The sequence below is a fragment of the Micromys minutus genome, assembly GCF_963924665.1.
Source record: "Micromys minutus genome assembly, chromosome: 4".
NCBI classification, from domain to species: domain Eukaryota; kingdom Metazoa; phylum Chordata; class Mammalia; order Rodentia; family Muridae; genus Micromys; species Micromys minutus.
Window position 1 is genome coordinate 14,100,572 of NC_137973.1, and position 20,268 is coordinate 14,120,839.

At 33.6% G+C, this 20,268-nt stretch overlaps 1 protein-coding gene across 3 annotated transcripts in view; it reads left to right on the top strand.

Moving 5' to 3' along the window:
• FSTL5 (follistatin like 5) overlaps positions 1–20,268 on the top strand; it is a gene marked incomplete at both ends in the record, with an annotated part of 572,330 nt that overhangs the window by 65,550 nt on the left and 486,512 nt on the right. For 2 of the 3 annotated variants that reach the window (XM_080915374.1, XM_080915375.1), the window contains one exon: positions 11,624–11,654. In XM_080915374.1, coding sequence (XP_080771500.1) covers positions 11,624–11,654 — 31 coding nt within the window. Of the gene's footprint in view, positions 1–11,620; positions 11,655–20,268 lie in introns of all 3 variants that reach the window. The other variant, XM_080915373.1, reaches the window with a different exon arrangement.

The following is a 20,268-nucleotide window of genomic DNA, read 5'->3' on the forward strand; positions in this document are numbered from 1 at the left end:
TGTATGCAGCCAAAAAACATATTATGGAAAAAACATAGAATTTTATAATTGCTCTTTTTCAAAAGCACTTATATTAAACTATAAGAGATATTAAGAGATTTATACAAATTATATATTAGATTATGAATGATATATTATTTACAATAAAAATGAGAAATTATTTTATACACTACATATTATTAAAAGTGATTTTTATGTAACACTAGTTAGTACCATATATAATTTTATTTTGCTTTAAGACCTTAGACCCAAAATACTCTTTAGATTTTATTGTTTGTTCTTAGACAACTTCATATAACATGAATACTTATTATAAAATCCTACCTCTAATCACCCTCCTATTTCCATTGCACAGCCCATCATCACCACAAATCTCCTCCCTATATCCATGACTTTTATTTTTGTTTGAAGGCATGTGACTATGACTTTGCAACTATGTTCTGGTGCCTGATGACCTTCTTCTGTTACTGCATGACTGAAGACAATGCTGGCATCAGGATACAACAGTCCACCAGAAAGGCCCTGAGTCCTGTAATCATCTTCCACTCCATCACTAACTGCTTGGAGACCCAGTCCTTTTTAGGTCCAATTCAGTTTACCACAGCCATTGTACCCAGAACCCAGAACTTCACAGCCCAAATCCCAATTCTTGGTTTTTCTACTTCCTCCTCTGCACTGTTCCCTGAGCCTTAAAACTGCAGTACAAAAAAAGTTCTGCCTAGGACTGGTCTTAGCTTTCACTTACTTCAGTACTTTGGCAGAGATATATATCAACGCCAACCACCATGAACTCTAAAGAAGGCTTCTAAGATTAGAGTCAAGTTTGAATTCCTATTTGCCTACGTATATAAACATAGTAAAAAGATAGCTTATACTAGTATAATTGAGAAGCATTATCCGGACAGTCAGATACTAATACTTCCATGAACATACACATTCTCTCCCCCTTTCTCTGTCTGCCTCTTTCTGTCTCTCTCTGTGTCTTTCTGTCTCTCCTCTCTGCCTCTCTGTGTCTCTCTGTTTCTGTCTCTGTCTCTAACTCTCTCTCTCTCTCTCTCTCTCTCTCTCTCTCTCTCTCTCTCTCTCTCTCTCTCTCTCTCACACACACACACACACACACACACAAACACAAACACACTGATAGTTTTAAATTGACTCACAAAGTATTAACTTTCCAAATAACCTTTACACATAATTATTTTTACTGAGCTAGTGAGCCCTCTGTCCCTCACCATCTTGTAAATGTGTATACCATTGTACCTAGTTAAAATTCCCACCCTTCAAATCTGCACATTCTGTTTATTTATTATCAGTGTTGTATTATCCCCTTCTCTTAAGAAGTTCACAATGAAAAGGAACCATTTCTAGTTTCTTCTCTGTTTTTCTTCTGTAGGTTTTCCGGGTTGAGCACATACATCCAAATATATGAATTTAGGATCCACCTGTGAAAGGGAACACAGAGCTTATGATATAATGTTAGGTCCTTGGCCTTTCTCTTCGTAGTGTAAAGAACCTGCTTTTCCCTACAATTTCTTTACACATGCAAAATCACAAGAGGCCCTCAACTCTCCAAGAATTTACTCCAAACAGTGTATAGTTTCCCATTCATTGGTAGATGTTACCATCCTGTGTGTGTGTGGGGGGGGGGTTGGTGGGTGGGTGTGTCTGCACCTTTTCTTGCCACTCAACTATTGTATTATGAAGACAAAGCCTGAGGATTCCTAAGTAAAGATTTCAAAGTTCTCTAGGCCATGAAATCAACATTCCACTGTGGGCAACAGGCGTGATCACAAATGTGTCATTCACGGAAGCAATCCCAGCCGTAAAGGCAATCAAGTAATAGAGATGCTGTTTGAAATTAAAAACCCAAAGAATATCTTTCTCATGGGACAGTGGAACAGGTACGCTACTGAAATGCTAAGAAAAAAATGCATTTGAAATAAAATATAATAAAATTATTATTAAGTAAATCTTTTATTATATTTTATTGGCAGTATTTTTATAACAGCAACATTAAATAAATCAAAAGCATTATTTCATGCTTACCAATGTGCTTTATATGAGAAAAATGTTTATAATTAAATTAACTGTAGCTACATGAATGTTGCTGAGATAATAGTCAGGAGAGCAGGTGAAAAGAGCTTGTGTATTTTGGCATATTCGTATGTTGGAATGTTAAAAATGCATTTGCAAATTGTAATAACTTAATTATACAAAATAAGTCTCCTTTGACCACTTCCATGAATTTATAAACTTATACTTTTATGCAAAAATGCTTTTACAATCTGTACATTTATCTTTGTTTTTTAAAATAAAGTTGTTCAACTAAAAAAATAAAATAAAATAAAACAAATTTTAATGTTTTATTTGTCCTATACAGTATACAGAAATAAATACATGATACATATGCATGTTCTGCTAATTCATACTTAAATACTTTTGGTTTCATTTGTTTGGGAAATAAATAACAGACATCAAAGTTTCAGAAAGAAATTTTTTAAAACTTAGCCTACTATGTTAATAATTTTCATGCTATGAATTACAATGTTCATAATTCTTAGTCTTAATTATATTTTCTATTATGATAACAGTAAGCTAAGTTAAAATAATTGCCAGTGTGGCTTGGTATACACCAGTTTCCATAGATCTTTTAGGACCACTGTACTTATAAGACAACTGTATTTGTCAACCTAAACAAATAATTAAAAAAAAAAACCTAATTTTGTGTAGTTGTGAGTTTTGCCTACACCACTTTGGCTCTTGGGAGACTGCATGCTTGCACCTGCCCCAGAGCTATCTTTGGATCCTCGAATGGAAAACACACACACACACACACACACACACACACACACACACACTCACTCACTCACTCACTCACTGACCTACTTTTAAAAATGCCTTTGCTACCTCAAAAGCCAGGTACTGCAGAAACCTTTCCCTGCTAATCCAGGCCCAATCTGGGAAATAGGCAGTGGTCACTTACATGAGATCTCACATGGCTGGTTAGCTTTCTCTTCTGCTGCTCTTGTGTTCCATCTTTCTTTTTTTTTTTTTTTTTTTTTTTTTTTTGGCTTTTTATTTATTGCATTGAGGACAATATATCTGACTATATTTTAACTTCTGCTTTTTGCTTCTTTTTTTTTTTTTTTTTTTTTTGTCTTCAAAACAAGATTTATTTTTTTTTTAACTGGAAAATACATTGGTCTCTTATCTGTTACAAATAAGACTCAAATTATTAATCATAACAAGAAGTGTTTCTTGAGATATTTCCATCTACACAAAAGACTAACAGCTTATTATTTTTTTTTAAGATTTTAAACATTTTTTGCTTAAAATTATACATTTTTGTCAGTACTGTTTTTTCAGACATTAAAATAAATTTTACATAAAACCATGTGAATATGTTTTTTAGTCAGTACTTGATTTTTTTCAAGGGCTTGACAGTATGCATTGAAAACGTACTAGTTGCAATAAGCGTAAAGTACATGCAAAACAAAACGCAACATGGAAATAGTCAAAGTCTTCTTGTTTTGTGAATATATGTATAGTTTTTGTTTTCTTTATTTCTTGGACTTCATACACTCTGTGAGTTGTTTCTGGGGGAGTGCAAGCCTCTGGGGTTAGCATCCCACTATCAGTGACTGCATGGCTGGAGAGATGGCTCAGCCGTTAAAGGCTAGGCTCACAACCAAAAATATAAGTGTTCCATCTTTCTACCCTGAGTCATAGATGTTCTTCATGTTCTTCCCTGAGTCTTCACCAGCACACTCTATTTGTCTTGCCCCAGGCCCAGTCACTGGCCTTTGAATCTTTATTGGTAAATCAAAAATCAGTTGGGGACAAAGAACTTGAGCCATTTAGGCATGCAGATTCTTGATTGAATCAAAGCATTAAATTGATCTCCAACCATTTTATATCAGCTATTTTATATTAACTTAATGGCTTTAAAAAAGATAAAGTTTTCTTGTTTTTATCCAAGTGATCCTTCTGAATTTATTCTTCCTACCAATTTACTTTTGAATGTCTTCTTGTCACATAAATGCTCTCAAATATATAACATTATCAAAGGCTTGGTATAAAAAAGATAATAGCTAAATTTCAAAAAAAGTAGATCATTAATCATTAATTATTAGTCAATTTATTATTAATGATCATTGTCTACTTTAACTTCTGGTTTATATTTTATGGTGTCTGTATACATAACAAAATTACAGTGCTTTAAGTTTGTTCTGAGAAATACTGTAAGACAAAGTGAAAAATGAATAGTTTTCCTATTAATGAATTTTATAGGTAGGAAAATAAACTTATTCTAAAACTTGACTGCCATATCAGAAAATAATTTGAAGCAATATTAAAACTGATTTACAAACATTTATTAATATATTGCTGTACATCAAAATACAATGTCAGTGTCTGTTTAACCTATTTGACCTCATATAATTTAAGCAATAGTTATGTGTCATAAAATTTTGCTAGATGAAACCACTTATGATTGGTTCAAGAATACCAAACCATAAAGTGTGTGATTCTTCTGCTTCTCATGAAATCATATATTTAAATCACTGTTAGTTCTTGAAATTTGGCAAACCACTCAACCTTCAATATTGAGCCAACCACTCCTCTCTTTATTAAAACAAATTATTACATTGAACCAATTTAATTAATTGATAAGCCCTGCATACCATAGTTTTTCTTTACCTACATGTTATGTTACAGAAACTGGTCTTCCTGATATCACATTTTTTAACCCATAGTCTATATCAATAAGAATATAAAATCAGTAACATTTCCAGTTTCTTTACCTTAATTTCCTTCCATTATTTGGATGTTTTCAAAGTGTATTAAATGGCAACTAGATAAAATGAAACAAGTCTTGTGAACAAAAACACATAAATCAAGTCATTCTTTACTAGTTGGTTTATGATGGAATTTTTATCAGCAGGTATATTTTACAGTATCTTTTTCATATTTGAATAATTCCAATATTACATCTAAACCCACAGGAGAAACAAAATTGTATTTTATCTGAAGGCAATGATTCCAACTAGCTCAATAACTCTAATGGGTATTTTTAAGAGACAATTGTACTTGACCTCTGAGAAGAATCTATACAATTGAAAACTTACATCATAAATAATGCATAAGCTGGGAGTCAGTGATTCCTTGTTCTCATGTTTTTTTAATCCTAAAATGTCCTACCTTTTTATTCTTTTTCAGTAGATAATTAAACTTTATATTTATCTCAATTTTGAATACTTAAATCTAGAACATTTTCTTCATTTTTATTTTCTGAATAAAGACTGTGGTTATTTATACAGAAGCTAAAGATCTCAAATAGTATGTGTTTTCTTGAAACAGTCCCCCATGAATTCTAGTCCTTTTAGAATCCATCCTTCTTGGAACCAGTGCTTCACTGTATTTATCTTGTTTCAATGTATTTTTAAAGTATTAGGCAGAAATTAGAGAGAAAATGGATTTAGTTGTAAATTGGCTATGTCAGAGAAAGATAATTACTTTCTACCATTTCTACAGCAATGTTACAATTTTATAGAAAAGATGAAAAGAAAATCCATGATATTATAACACATATTACACAGACATGTATACACACACACACACACACACACACACACATATGGATGGTGCATATGTGTACTTGTGAGTATTGTTTATGTGTGTATACATTGCATGAATATAGTCTCATTGCATAAAACATACATAAGTTGTTACAATGGTATGATTTTTATTTTTCTTCCTATGGGAACACTTATTCTCTGGTTGGCACTAGGTCTTTCTTCCATCATGTATTTTTTAGGAGCTCTTCATTTTCTTTATCCCATTTTTTCATGTCTGATGGCTAAGCAGATTGTATTACAACAACTTTCATTTTATCCAGATTTTGGCATGGTGTCACAATTACATTTATCTATTAAAATATAACCCATAATATATTGCAGTCTATTACATTTCAAAAGCAAGGGTGATAAATCTCATAGTCTGAATACAGAAAATGCTCAAATTGTTACTTCTACCTATTTTCTGATGGCCAAAGGAGGGATTATCACTTTCACTGAATGTGATCAATTGTCTACATTATTAGCTATCTAGATACAGAAGTCAAATTGTAGGTAGAAATGCTTTTATTTACATTAATTTACTGCCTTTACAAGCAAATATCAGACTTGATTCTCTTCCTAGTGCCCCAACACAAGTCCTTCCCCAACCCCCTTCTCCTTCTCTTTCTTAGCACATTTTCTCTGTATTTACATTTTGGATATTATCCCATTTTCTCCCACTCCCCTCCCTCCCACCCCTCCCCTTGCTTCCATGAAGGTGCTCCCTATTCCAACACTCTCTCCCACCTCTGCATCTTGGCATTCACCTCCACTGGGGTACTGAGCCTTCACTTGACACAAGGCCTATTCTCCTATTGATGCCGGACAGTGCTGTCCTCTGCTACATATGCAGCTGGAGCCAAGGGTCTCTCTATGTGTTCTCATTGGTTGGTGTATTAGTCCCTGTGACCTCTGGAGAGTTTGGATGGTTGGAAATGTTCTTTCCATGGGGTTGCAACCCTTTCAGCTTCTTCAGTCCTTTCTCTAGCTCCTTTATTGGGGTCCCTGTTTTCAGTCTGATGTTAGCTGCAAGCATCCTCAACTGCAGTATTTTCTCTTTTGAAAAAGAGAAGGCCCTCTCTTGATATCAACCCCTCCCCTCCTCTCACCAGACATTAAGTTGGGACCAGGTACAGCCTCTCCCACTAAAGGCAAATAGGCTGATCATTTAAGGCGTCAGAATTCACATGCGGGCAGACAGGTAGACAGGTAGGCAGGCAGGCAGGCATGCAACAGGCTCAGAGATAGACCCTGTTCCAGTTTGGGGGACCCTCATAAAGTACAAACTGTTCATCTATTATGTATATGTAGGGAACATAGGTCCAGCTGATGTTTGCTTCTTGGTTGGTGATTAAGTCTCTGGGAGGCCTCAGTGGTCCAGGTTAGTTGACTCTGTTGGTCTTCCTGTAAAGTCTATTTTCTTTGGGTCCCTCAGTCTTTATTCTAGTTCTTCAGTAAGATTCCCTGAGCCCCATCTAATGTTTGGGTTGGGTCTCCGTACCCCTATCCATTGGCTGATACGTGGAACCTCTGAGATGACAGTTACACTAGGTTCCTGTGTGCAAGCATAGCAGAGTATAATTGATAGTGTCAGGAATTGGTGCTTGCTTATGAGATGGGTCTCAGTTTGGGGGAGTCATTGGTTGGCCATTCAGTCTCTCCTCTATCTTTGTCCCTGCATATCTTGTAGGTAGGACATATTTTGGATTGTAGGTTTTGTGGGTAGGTGACTCTCCTTATCATTCTACTTGTAATACTGCCTAGTTACAGGAAGTGGCTACTTCCACACCCTTATTATAAACTGCTAGGAATCTCATAGACCTTCTGGGGCCTATCTGGATTCTAGGACTTTGGCATATCCTAGAGATTGCCCCACCCCGGGCTGATCCTCCTTCTTTAACCCCTGCTCTCCTTACATATTATTTTACCATCCTACCTGCCCCACTCCCTGGTCTACCCAGTTTGCTCCTTCCATTGAACTCAGACTTTTTTTTTTTTTGTTCTGAGATTCATACATCTTTCCTTGTTCCATTCTTGATATTATATGAATTTTCCCAAGAAAATTCATGATATCCTTGTTTGTAGAGGCTGAGTAGTATCCCACTGTATAAATGAATCACATTTTCTGTTTCCATTTTCTAGTTAAGAGACATCTAGGCTGTTGTCAGTTCTGACTACTACAGTTAAAGCTGCCAAAAACATGGTTCAGCATGGGTATAGCTGGGTCTTGAGGTAGAACTATTCCAAATCTTCTGAGAAACCATCAAATATATGTTCATAGTGATTGCAAAAGATTGCACTCCCACCAGCAGTGAAGGAATGTTTGTAGGTAGAACTTTTAAGCAGAAGTTTAACATTGCAGTTTTTGAAAGAATATAAATCTGTGATTCTTTAGACAAAAGATGATGGCAGCTCTCAAATCCATAATATCTGTTACACTCACCAAATTTTGCGGGAGGTTGAAACCAGAAAAAATGGCAGGAATATCTTATAGGCAAAAGCACAGACTTTCAAGAAAACCAAGTGTACAGAGCTGGAAAAAAATGAAGAAAGGATAAAAATACTTATTCTTCTGTCCTTAACTTATCTAGCTAGAAACAGCTTGATTGTATTCTGAGCTCATGTCCCTGGCAACATCCTTGTCTCCTTTTGGTGTAATTCATTATTCATTGTGCCAGTTCTGAGAAAAGCAAATCTAGTGCCACGTTATTCTATGCCATTGCCAACATCTATCTGTGTTACCACAGGAATCCATTCTTGGTCCTGACTTTGTGAGTCTAAACTTACCTTTCTCAAACTATCCTGATGAAATGTCCACCAAGGCTGTGGTTGTATTTAAATGTCATTCTGATAAAATTATTAGTTTAAGATGAATGTTCAAAGCTCTTCAGATTCTTTATGAATGTTTTCATGGTCTCCCTGATAGCACCTTCTACTGAACTCTGTCTAGTTTATCTACTCCAGTCATGTTAGACTCACAATTGCTTTTCTCTTTTTGGGGAAACTTTCATTAGAAATGCAAATTAATTCCAGGTAGGTTGAGTAAACAAATACACTGAATTACATGTTTTTTTTTCTATTTAAACTGTTTATATGGAAACCCATTATTTTAGAACTTAATACATTGAAAAATTTTTAACACCAAAGAAAGAAATTGAAAAAGACAAAATATCAAAGAACAATCATAGTTCTGGATCAGGAGAGTCAATATTGTTAACATTAATGTAGTTCAAAGAGCAATCTGTAGGTCCAGACAATTCTTATCAATACACCAGTGTGATTACTTACAAGAAAATGGAAGCAATGAAATCACAAAATTTGTATGGAAGTGAAAAGAGCTTGAAAATTTAAAGCAAATCTGAGCAAAAATAGAATGATCATTAATAAATCAGCAAATGACTATACTATGGAGACACAGTCATGAAACAGCATGGCACTTAATAACAAATAGCAAGAAACAGGTATGTAGACAACAAAATAAAGCAGGAAATCCAGACAAAACTGACAATCAGGGAAAGCCATGTGAATTTTTTCAAGGGACACCAACGCAATTTTTTCAACAAATGTTGCTGGGAAAATATCTTTTCACATAAAATGAAATTAGAATTCTTCTAGATACAAAAACATACTAATAAACCAAATAACATTAGTAAGTATTGAAAATTTTAAACATCTAGAAGAAAATATTGATTTAGTATTTATAACCACAGCAGATAACCTCTCAAATGTATTAATGAGGTTAACTAAAATCTCAAAGTGTTTGCACAACCAAAATATCTAGATAAAGTAACACATTATAAAGAAACACAGTGGGGAATCATTATAAATCGTTGCCTGCTATATAGCACATTAGGTTAATATCTATAATATAAGAATATATATTAAACATTATTAGGGATTTCAGATCTTTCAATCAGTAAAGGAGTTAATGAAGTGATTATCCAACTATAAAAAGGTGAAATAGCAATAACCAATAAATATGCAAAATATTTAATATTCTCCATTTCAGAGAAATTGAAATTATAATTATAGTCAAACTTCAATTTATCTTAGACAGACTGACTGTCCATTAAGAAAAAAACAATTAGGTGTGGATGCTATTGTAGGGAAAGCTGGAACTAAAAGTTGCCAATGGGAATAAAAATTAGTTTAGATACAACAGAAATATGTATAAAGATAACACAAAATTGAAAAATGTAGCTACCAAATGCATAGTTTGAGGTGCACAAAGAAATTTACTTCATTACATCACTGAGACACTGTACATTCATGTTTATTAAGATACTTTTAAATATGAAATATATGAAAATTGCCTAAATGTATTATGGATAAAGGTGTGTTCATAAAAATAGTGTAGTGTACATTTCCAATAGAGTTTTCTAGAGACATAAGGAAGAAGGCATTGTGTTTTTTGCAGAACTGTGTATGCCATTGGAAACATAATACTTAGTGTAATGAGGCAGATACAGAAAGATAAATGCTACTAGTTTTCTTTCAGTCTTGGGTTCAGTTCTTCATATATACAAGGAATCATTTATATAAGCAAAATAAACCTAGACGGAAGACTCTACTAAATAAATGATGGGAATAGCATGAGTGAAGAGAAGAAGAAATCTGAGTGAATATTCTCAAAGTTCATGTCATTCTTATATACTATATATATATATGCATGTGTGTGTGTGTGTGTGTGTATATAAAATAACCCACATATGAAATGACTGATGTGAAGTGATGGTAAAACTACATGTGTATCAATATCTATATGTAATTTAGGATATAATAGTCTTTCATATTGACAGAATTTAGTCAGTTAACTATATATGGGTGTGTGTGTGTGTGTGTGTGTGTTTGTGTGTGTGTGTGTGTGTGTGTAACTTCACAACAATTTTAATTGAATTTGAAAGTTTGGTTTTAAATAAAAAAGAAAGTTTGGTTTAATGGTTGCAACAACATAAGATTTTTACTAAATATTTTGATTGGTATTAATTTCATCATATATATATTTTTTCATCTTTGACATTTTATTTGGGATATGTTTTAAAATAATTTTAGGTGAGATCTTGAAATTTTTAGGAGACTAAACTGTGCTTGAATCTTAAATGAGAAGTTACAGATTTCACAATATCTAATATAAAACTTGGAAAAAAATTTTTGAGGTTACTTTGTAACGAGTAAGAAGAATACAAAGTTGGTGTATTGGTTTGTCTGTGGCAAACTTTTAATGAAAAACATATTGTCAATTATAATTTAAACAGAAAAAAACTGCAGTTTTTTATACCATTTTAATGAGAGTTTTCACTTTAGTTATTCTTTTTTTGACATAAAATTATACGATTATATTTTTGTCAGTACTTGATATTTTTAAGGTTTTGCTAGTATGCATTTAATCTTACTAGTTACCATAAGCATAAAGTACATGTAAAACAAAGTGTAACATGGAAATGGTCAAAATTTTCTTTGTGTGTATTGATTAAACATAATGATTTTTAAATACCAAACATTGCCACAAGGTTATCTTGTTAGCTCTTGAGTTTTTAACGATTTAAGGCCTAGGTGTACCCCACTCTGAGAGGGTGCTATACACTTTTTTTTTTTTTTTTTTTTTTTTTAAGAAGGACTGAGAATTTTATTTTTTTGGCTTTTCTTTTTTTGAGCTTCTTATGTTTTGTGAGTTGTTTCTTGGGTATTTAGTTATTCTTAGATATTTACTATTTCCAATACTTTGTAATTACTTTTGATTTGACTGCAAATTTAGAAAATATTACTATCTTTTGAGATTAAATAGGATGAGAATTGGAGAGGCATGATTAACTGTTTCACATTAGCCATTTATTTATTTGTAATATATGCATGAGACTATTACAAAAATATAAGCACCAAGGGTTGCCATTAATTTGATAATTTCCAAAAGTATGTTTTGAGATCTATGTATAGTAAGCATTTGACGCATACTGAGATAAAACTTTTCACTTGAAGATTTTGACCTATTTCTGTTTTCATTTCAGCAGGAAAAAACCCAAGAAAGTTCAAGGATCAAAGGTAAGAAATAAATATTTTAAAATAATATTTCAAAGGTTAAGTAGAAATGCACAAAGTACCATGACAATATGTTTCACAATCTGCACTGTAAATCTGAACTGATTTAAAACTCTGAACTTTGTGGAGCCAGCACACTTCTCTGCTGGAACATTTTTGTTCCAAGGATGTTCCAGATTAAATCACTGCCCCAAACTAGAATTTAGTGTTTTGTCATGTCTATAAATAAACAAATTATTCTTTTCAAAGTACACTCTATAACAAACTCAATATCAGGTCATTGCTATCTTATTTTTACTTATATGTAAAATATAAAAGGTATTTGTTAATGATTTTAAATAGATACGACATGTTACGAAATGTCTCTAATAACAGAAGGGAAACTGAAAACTCCTGAGTTGACAATTATATTGTGTAAATTTAGTTTGGCAATTGGAAGCATGGCATATTTTGTCTCTGAAGCTATTATACACATTTATCTTCCACATGCTAATGCTAGAATTGAGAAACACACTTTAGGGTTGCAAATAGGAATTTCTTTTCAAAGATGTGCTGTCTGATAAGCACTCAAATGACATGAATTTCTGACATACTGATTGCACATCTTCCTAACCACGAAGGGCTCCACTATATCAGGTTAACATTAAATCATATGTGTAACTCTGTTTTTGAAGCAGAAATAAGTTTGGTGAAACATTCTTCTTGATGTTTTATTTCTCTGGACATACAAATCACACCATCTGAAGTAGAAATTATGTTTTGCAAGTATTGTCTGGGAATATCTTTTAACAGTGTAATAAAATTTTTGTGATGTTTGCCAGGCCTTCCCCTGTTCTTAGCTGAGATACGATTTAAAACTCACACACACAGGATGACTTTTAAATTACTGAATTGTATGCAAATGAGATATAAATTCTGACACAAGAACTTCTTTATTTCACCTAGAAGGACTGCTGCTATCTTGGGTTTTGGGAATAATATCATCTTCCAATGTTAAACAAAACAAAAACAAACAACACAGAATGCAACCATAGCTTATTAAGAACTGATAAACAATTTGGAAAATTATATGTTTTTCAGAAAATAATTTATGTTAATAGTTTTTATAACTTATTTTTTTATCTAGTGTTTTTTGTAAACTTCCTGTGCAAGCTCTAATCTCATTTGTTCAAACAAGTTTACTGCGTAGAACTAAGTACAGAAAAACGCTTTAATCTAACTTCCTGCATTTGTGCCTGGTTTCGCTCATAAAAAGAACCCTAGCTTGATAATTCTAACTTAATGTTTCCAGTGCTTTTCAATAAACAAATTACAAAGCCATCAAATGAAACTTGACCTGTACTCTTTCATGTATTTAGAAATAAATTTGGAATACCTATAAACTTTAATTGTATAAATAGTTAATATTTGTAGAATACAATCTTTCTTTGAAATAGTCTGGAAAATAATATGTTTTTATAGTCTAAAATTATGTGTTTATAGGATTTAGCCAAGAAAAAGCATTGAATTATAAATGGTTGTAGTGTATATATTTTTATATTTAATAAGTTAGCTGTGAATCTGTATTTAATTTTTAACTTGAACAGTTTAAAATTGTTTAACATAGTCTTTCCAACATGTCATGCTAATGATTACAGTACAGAAATCATGACAGCATTGTAAATCTGAAAGTACTGATGCTGTATTTATAATATCTCTAACACTTTCACAGGGAGATTATATCTGTATAACATTAGTATAATATGTGTCACATTGAAATTTATTAATTTTTTATAAGCACACTGTTAGCAAATAAATCATTTTGAAGCTTATTTTAGAAATAAGTAACATAAAAATTCATTTAAAACTTCAAATAACATGTGTTGTTTATTGTCATATACTCACTTCAAATTAAAATTATGTTTTATTTCAACCAAACTTGTTAAACATTTTGAATAAGATTGAAATAATATATGACTTACAAATAGCTTTATATTTTTTAAATTGTTTTTAAAAATTGAAAGTTTTATTTATTTACATTTCATATGTTATCTCCTTCCTCTGGTTTCCCTCTTAAATGTCCTATCCCATTCCCACTTCCCCTGAATTTATAAGGGTGCTCTCCCACCTAACTACCCACACCCACCTACTTGCCTAGGCATTATGCTACACTGGGGTATCCAGCCATCACAGGACCAAGGGCTTCTCCTCCCATTGATGCCAAACAATGCCATCATCTACTACATATATATCTGGAGCCATGGGTCTCCCATGTGTACTCTTTGGTTAGTGGTTTAGTTTCTGGGAGCTCTGCCGATGTCTGGTTGGTTGATATTGTTGTTCTTCCTATGGTTGCAAACTCCTTCAGCTCCTTCAGTACTCTCTCTAAGTTCTCCATTTGGGTTCCTGAGCTCTATCTAATGGTTAGCTGCAAGCATCCTCATCTGTATCTATAAGGTTTTGGCAGAGTCTCTCAGAAGACAATTATATCAGGCTCCTGTCAGCAAGCACTTCTTGGCATCATCAATAGTGACTGGGTTTGGTGATGATTCAATATTCCTCAAGTGAGAATTCTTTGTTTGGTTCTGTTTTCCATTTTTATAGGGTTATTTAGTTCTCTGGGGTCTAATTTTTTGTGTTCTTTGTATATACAAGATATTAGCCCTCTATCAGATGTAGAATTAGTAAAGCTCTTTTTCCCAATTTTTTGGTTGCCATTTTGTCCTATTGGCATTGTGCTTTGCTTTACAGAAGCTTTGCTTTACAACTATATGAGGTCTCATTTGTCTACTGTTGATGTTAGAGCATAAGCCAGTGTGGTGTTCTGCTAAGAAAAATTTCCCCTGTGCTTATGTGTTCTAAGCTCTTTTCCTCTTTCTCTTCTAATTGTTTCAATGTACCTGGTTTTATGTGAATGTCTTTCATCCACTTGGACTTGATCTTTGTACAAGAAGATAAGAATGATTTGCATTTTTCTGCATGCTGAATGCCAGTTAAACCAACATCACATGCTGAAATGCTATCTTTTATTTCACTGGATGGTTGTAGCTTTTTTGTCAAAGATCAAGAGAACATAGGTGTGTGGGTTCATTTTTGGGTCTTCAATTACATTGCATTGATCTACATTCCTGTTTCTATACCAATATCATCTAGTTTTGATCATGATTGTTCAATACAGCTTGAGGTCAAAGAAAGTAATTCCCCCTAAAGTTTTCTTTTTCTTTTTTTTTTTTTTATAGAAAAGTTAGCCACTTGATTTATTTGTTTCTTGGTAACTAAAATAAATATAACATTTCTAGTTATAAATTTTTATGTTCATGACCTATGCAATACAAATATTTTTATTGGACATTCTCTGTATTTACATTTCAAATGTTTTCTCCTCCCCGCAATTCCCATCCTCCTTCAGCTCCCTTTGCTCCCATGAAGGTGCTTCCTCTCCCCAACCACCCTCTCCCACCTCAGTGCTTTGGCATTTCCCTTCCCTGAGAAAACACACCTTCACGTGACCTAAGTCCTCTTCTTTAATTGATGTCAGATCCTGCTATCCTCTGCTTCATATGCTACTGGAGCCATGGGTCTCTACATGTGTACACATTGAATAGTGGTTTCGTCCATGGGAGATTTGGAGGGTTTGGTTGGTTGATAATGTTGTTCTTCCCATGAAGTTGCAAACCCTTTCAGCTCCTTAAGTTCTTTCTCTAGATCTTTCATTGGGGTCCTCATGTTCAGTCTAATGGTCAGCTGCAAGCATCCTCAACCGTATCTGTATGACTCTGGCAGAGCCTCTGAGGAGGCATCCATATCTGGCTCTTGACATTAAGCACTTCTAGGCATCATCCATAGTGCTTGGGATTGGAGGCTACATGTGGGGTGGATCCCCTGGAGAGGCAGTCTCTGAATTATCTTTTCTTCAATGCCTGCTCCTCCATTTGTCCCTGTATTTCCTCTGGTGAGTGTTTAGCTTCATATGATCTGTGAATTTTTTCTTGGGTATTCAGAGGTTTTGAGATTAGTATCTGCTTATCGGTGAGCGCATACCGTGTGTTTTCTTTTGTGACTGGGTATTTAGTATTAAAATCTGTTATGTTGTATCTTTGACAATTTTGCAAACTAGTTATTTTATAGCTTAAATTTTGCTTCTGTCAACAGGAATCCTGGCTCTAGTCACTGAAATCATCAGTGCAGTTTTCAGTAAGGTTTCACTGGTGAACATAATGTAAAGGGTAGCACAGAAATACATAAAGTAGGTTTTGGCATTGTCCTGCCTTCATTATTTTTGTAGGTCACTGGCTACACTCTCCTGATAAATGAGTTAGTACTATGAACCAGTTATTAAAATGTTACAGTGCTTGTCTTGCTTGCTTATTGTGGTGGTATTTCTAAGATTCCTTCCTATTCACTCAATGGTTGCACAGTCTTCGATTAGCTTAATCTTTAGTGATGCTGGGGATATGTTACCATTCTTTTTCAACTCCCTTACTGGACTAGGTTGATCAGCTTAAATCCTTTGTTCACTGACTATTGGTGTCAACAATCACACATTCTTCTGTCAAATCACATTCTTGATAGTATCATTGCATTTTTAAAATTCTACTAGATTTTTAATTAACTAGCATAAATGTGTAACACTGAAGTTATCGTAAAAGATAACATTGTTTGGCGTTGTGTATTCCTTCACGGTTGTTCTTCATTGGAGTGATGTGGCAGGATGTGTTTCTTCACTAAGGCAGGAGTGGCCCTGTTTAGCTGATAAAAGTAGTTTGAAGGTGATCTTCCCAAATGGAGGAGCTAGACAAGGACTAAAAGAACTGACAGGTTTTGCAACCCAATAGGAAGAAAAATAATATCAATCAACTAGACAACCCAGAGCTCCCAGGGATTAAACTACCATCCAAAGGGTATGGTAGGAGGGATCCATGACTCCAGGTGCATATGTTGAAGGGGATGGCCTTGAGGGGTGTCAGGTACATATGTTGAAGGCGATGGCCTTGAGGGGTGTCAGGTGCATATGTTGAAGGGGATGGGCTTGAGGGGTGTCAGTGTTAGGAGAGGTCCTTGGTCCTATTAAGGTTCAATTGCCCAGAGTAGGGGAATTTCAGGGCAGAAGGGAGGAGGACATGGGTGAGTGGTGTGGGAGAACCCTCATAGAATCAAGGGAGAGGGAAATGATATAGGTGGCGTCTGGAGGGGAAATATGGAAAGAAAATAATACTTGAAATGTAAATATAAAAAATATTTTATAAAAGAAGAAAAAGCACTTGGAACAAGAGAAGTATCAAGCGTTGAAGTTCATGCTTGGCTGCATAATGAGTTTGAAGTCATGCACTCTACATAAGATGCTACTTCAAACAAAAACTACAAGAAGACAAATTTTGCCAAGTGAAACAGGAGAATAAGATGCATAAAAGATTGTATTTAGGTTAGAATGCAAGGCATTGTAGGACAGCCAGACTCCATACAGGCAACACTTACAAACACTGAAAGTTCACCCTCAGAAGTTCTTGGTTGAGAATAAGTTTTGCCTTCTTGGGTTTTTGTTATTCCAAATGAATTTGCAAATTGCACTAACTCTATGAAAAATTGAGTTGGACTCCATATCTTAACATAGTAAAATCAATATAAAGCAAACCAATATCCAAAATTAAACTAAATGGAGAGAAACTAGAAGCAAGCCCATTGAAATAAGGGACTAGACAAGGATAACCACTCTCTCCCTACTGATTCAATATAGTACTCAAAGCCCTAGCCAGAGCAATTAGACAATAAAAGGAGGTCATAGGGATACAAATTGGAAAGGAAGAAGTCAACATATTATGATTTGCAGATGATATGAACATATACTTAAGTGACCCCAAAACACTTCTACAACTGATTAACAACTTCAACAAATTGGCTGGATATAAAATGAACTCAAACAAAACAGTAGACTTCCTCTACTCAAAGGATAAATAGGCTAAGAAAGAAATTAAGAGAAATGACACCCTTTACAATAGTCACAAATAATATAAAATAACTTGGTGTGACTCTAACAAAGCAAGTGGAAGATCTGTATGACAAGAACTTCAAGCATCTGAAGTAAGGAATTGAAGATCTCAAAAGATAGAAAGATCTCCCATGCTCAGGGATTGGCAGGATTATTATGGTAACAATGGCCACCTTGTGAAAAGCAATCTAGATTCAATGCTTTCTCTATTTTAAAAGTTCATCAAGATAGACTTGAGAGAAAATGCTTGCGGCACAAACATGATTATCTAAGAACTATACTTAATGCCCACTTTGTAATACGAACGGGGTACAGAAGTCTGTGTCTTAAACCCAAGCATTATAGTGGAGGCAGAAAAATAACAGAATACCAAGACTATCCAGCTGCCAGTCCAGCCTAGTTGAATAACTCCAGATCAGTTAGAGAATTAGAGAGAAATATAAGGTAAATACAGAAAAAAAATACTGAGAAAGACATCTGAATACGTATTCCAGTTTGTACATACACCTACCTTGTTGGAAACACTTGTAAGTACAGTTGAACAGACAAATACATCATAGTAAGTTTTCTCTATCTCTCTCTCTCCCCCATTTCCATCCCCCACTTCCCTCCCTCCCTCCCTCCACGCTCTCATCGTTCCCTTATTTCTTTCTTCCCTCTGCTCTCCCTCCCTCCATCCTACCTCCCTCCCTTTCTCTCTCTCTTTCTCTTTCTCTCAAAAGAACACTAAATTGGATTTGTAAGGAGCTCAATGTAAGAAATTTGATATGGAGGATATATATATATATATATATATATATATATATATATATATATATATATATATATATATATATATATATATATATATATTAGAAAACACTTTTAAATAAGAATATTAATTAAAGTAAGTTGCTACAATTTTAAATAATACTGATTAATGTCATCCTGAAGTATCAACCTGAAAGAAAAACATCTTTTTCTGTAAAAGGCCAGTAGACTTCTATCAAGATTCCAAAAAAAGCAGCTGTTCAAGTTTATTATATCTGCAGAGAAGAGTTCATTTGTCTTTATGTAGAAACATATTGTCTCCTTCGAACCATTTTTCATATTATTTAGATTTCCAAGGATTTTGCTGAGTATTTTTGCATCAAATGCTTTCAATAAATGATATTATTTAACACATCATTATTTTAGTTCAAAATGATTTGTGACACAAATTGTTGCCCACCAACAGCTAATGCAAGGTAAAATATGGTAGAACATGACAGTGGTGGAAATACTGAGAAAACAGACTCCGAATAATTATACTTTCTAAATAATTTAATTGTTCACATAAAATATGATTAAATATTTTTTTTTATATTTCAGTCAATGGCTTTAGGATTCCATACAATTAAAACCATAAACTTGCTTATCAATGTTGACCTTTCCTCTAATTTCTAATGGAAATCTTCTTTGATTATGAACTTTCAAAATGCTAAGTGACTTCAACATTGAGTTTATTTTAAAAAGAGTATATTGTATTTTAGTGTAAAGAAATAGTTTCTCCTTGAATGAATAATTTCTTGAGTTATTATCTCCTGAAATGGTCTTGTGGCTGAATGTTTCAATTTTGTGTTGCATTGGAGTTCATCTTTTATAAATAAAAGAAAGAACTGTATGGTTCATTACACATTTTGCTTTCTTATTTTGTTTGACACTTGGGCCCATTAGATATGACATTTACTTCATTAAAATAAGTATATTACCTTGCGTTTTTGAGTATCTATCTATATTTTGTTCCCCCAAGATAATTTAATATCATATATTTTAAATGTTTTGTGAGTTATCTGAGTTTCTTGGAAATAAAGCAAATTAGATTTTGTACCAAAAATTGATGTTGTATTTAGGATTTCTCTGCTGTTAATTAAATATGCTTTATCCAGCGTTGGCTGCTCTGTTTAATATTATGATACATTTTATTTCTATGTATTATGTGTATATATAAAGTCCTACATAATATGATTGGTGACCAAATTTATACCTATATACTCAAATGAATACTTCCTAAATTTTTGGTGGATTTATTCTAGTGCATGAGAATAATAATGCACATGTGGTCCAATGCATTATGCCAATGCAAGATTTTTCCAGGATCATAGTGTTGCTTGCCTTTGTTTCATTATATATTTCAAGTCTTTAACTTTGTCAAGTGTTTTTACTCTATCACTCACCTTCCAGGAAATAGTGATCCCGATTCATAGCATTAGAATAATTGAGCTCACATTCTGAGAAAGACTGATTTATGATACATTCTTCAATTATTCATCCTTTCATAAAGCTCATTGTATTTTCTTTTCTCACCTCTAATATAAATATAACAAATGATGCTAGCCTAAGAATTCAATGAGGTAAAGCATATACTTTTTTGAGTCATTTGAGTAAAATAAAAAGATCTTAGATTATCCGAGTTATTGTTCACATATTATTAAATGTAGAACATACACTCATTTTTAATATACCTATGTATGCAGAGTAGTGTTGCCAATTTGAGTGGATTTGGAATAATCTAGGAAACACAACTATGAGTGCCTGTGAGGGATTGTAGACAGGAGACACTTAAAAGAAAAGCTGGCCCTGACCCTGGGTGGTATGTTCCAACTGGCATATCAGATAGAAAACGTTAGAGAG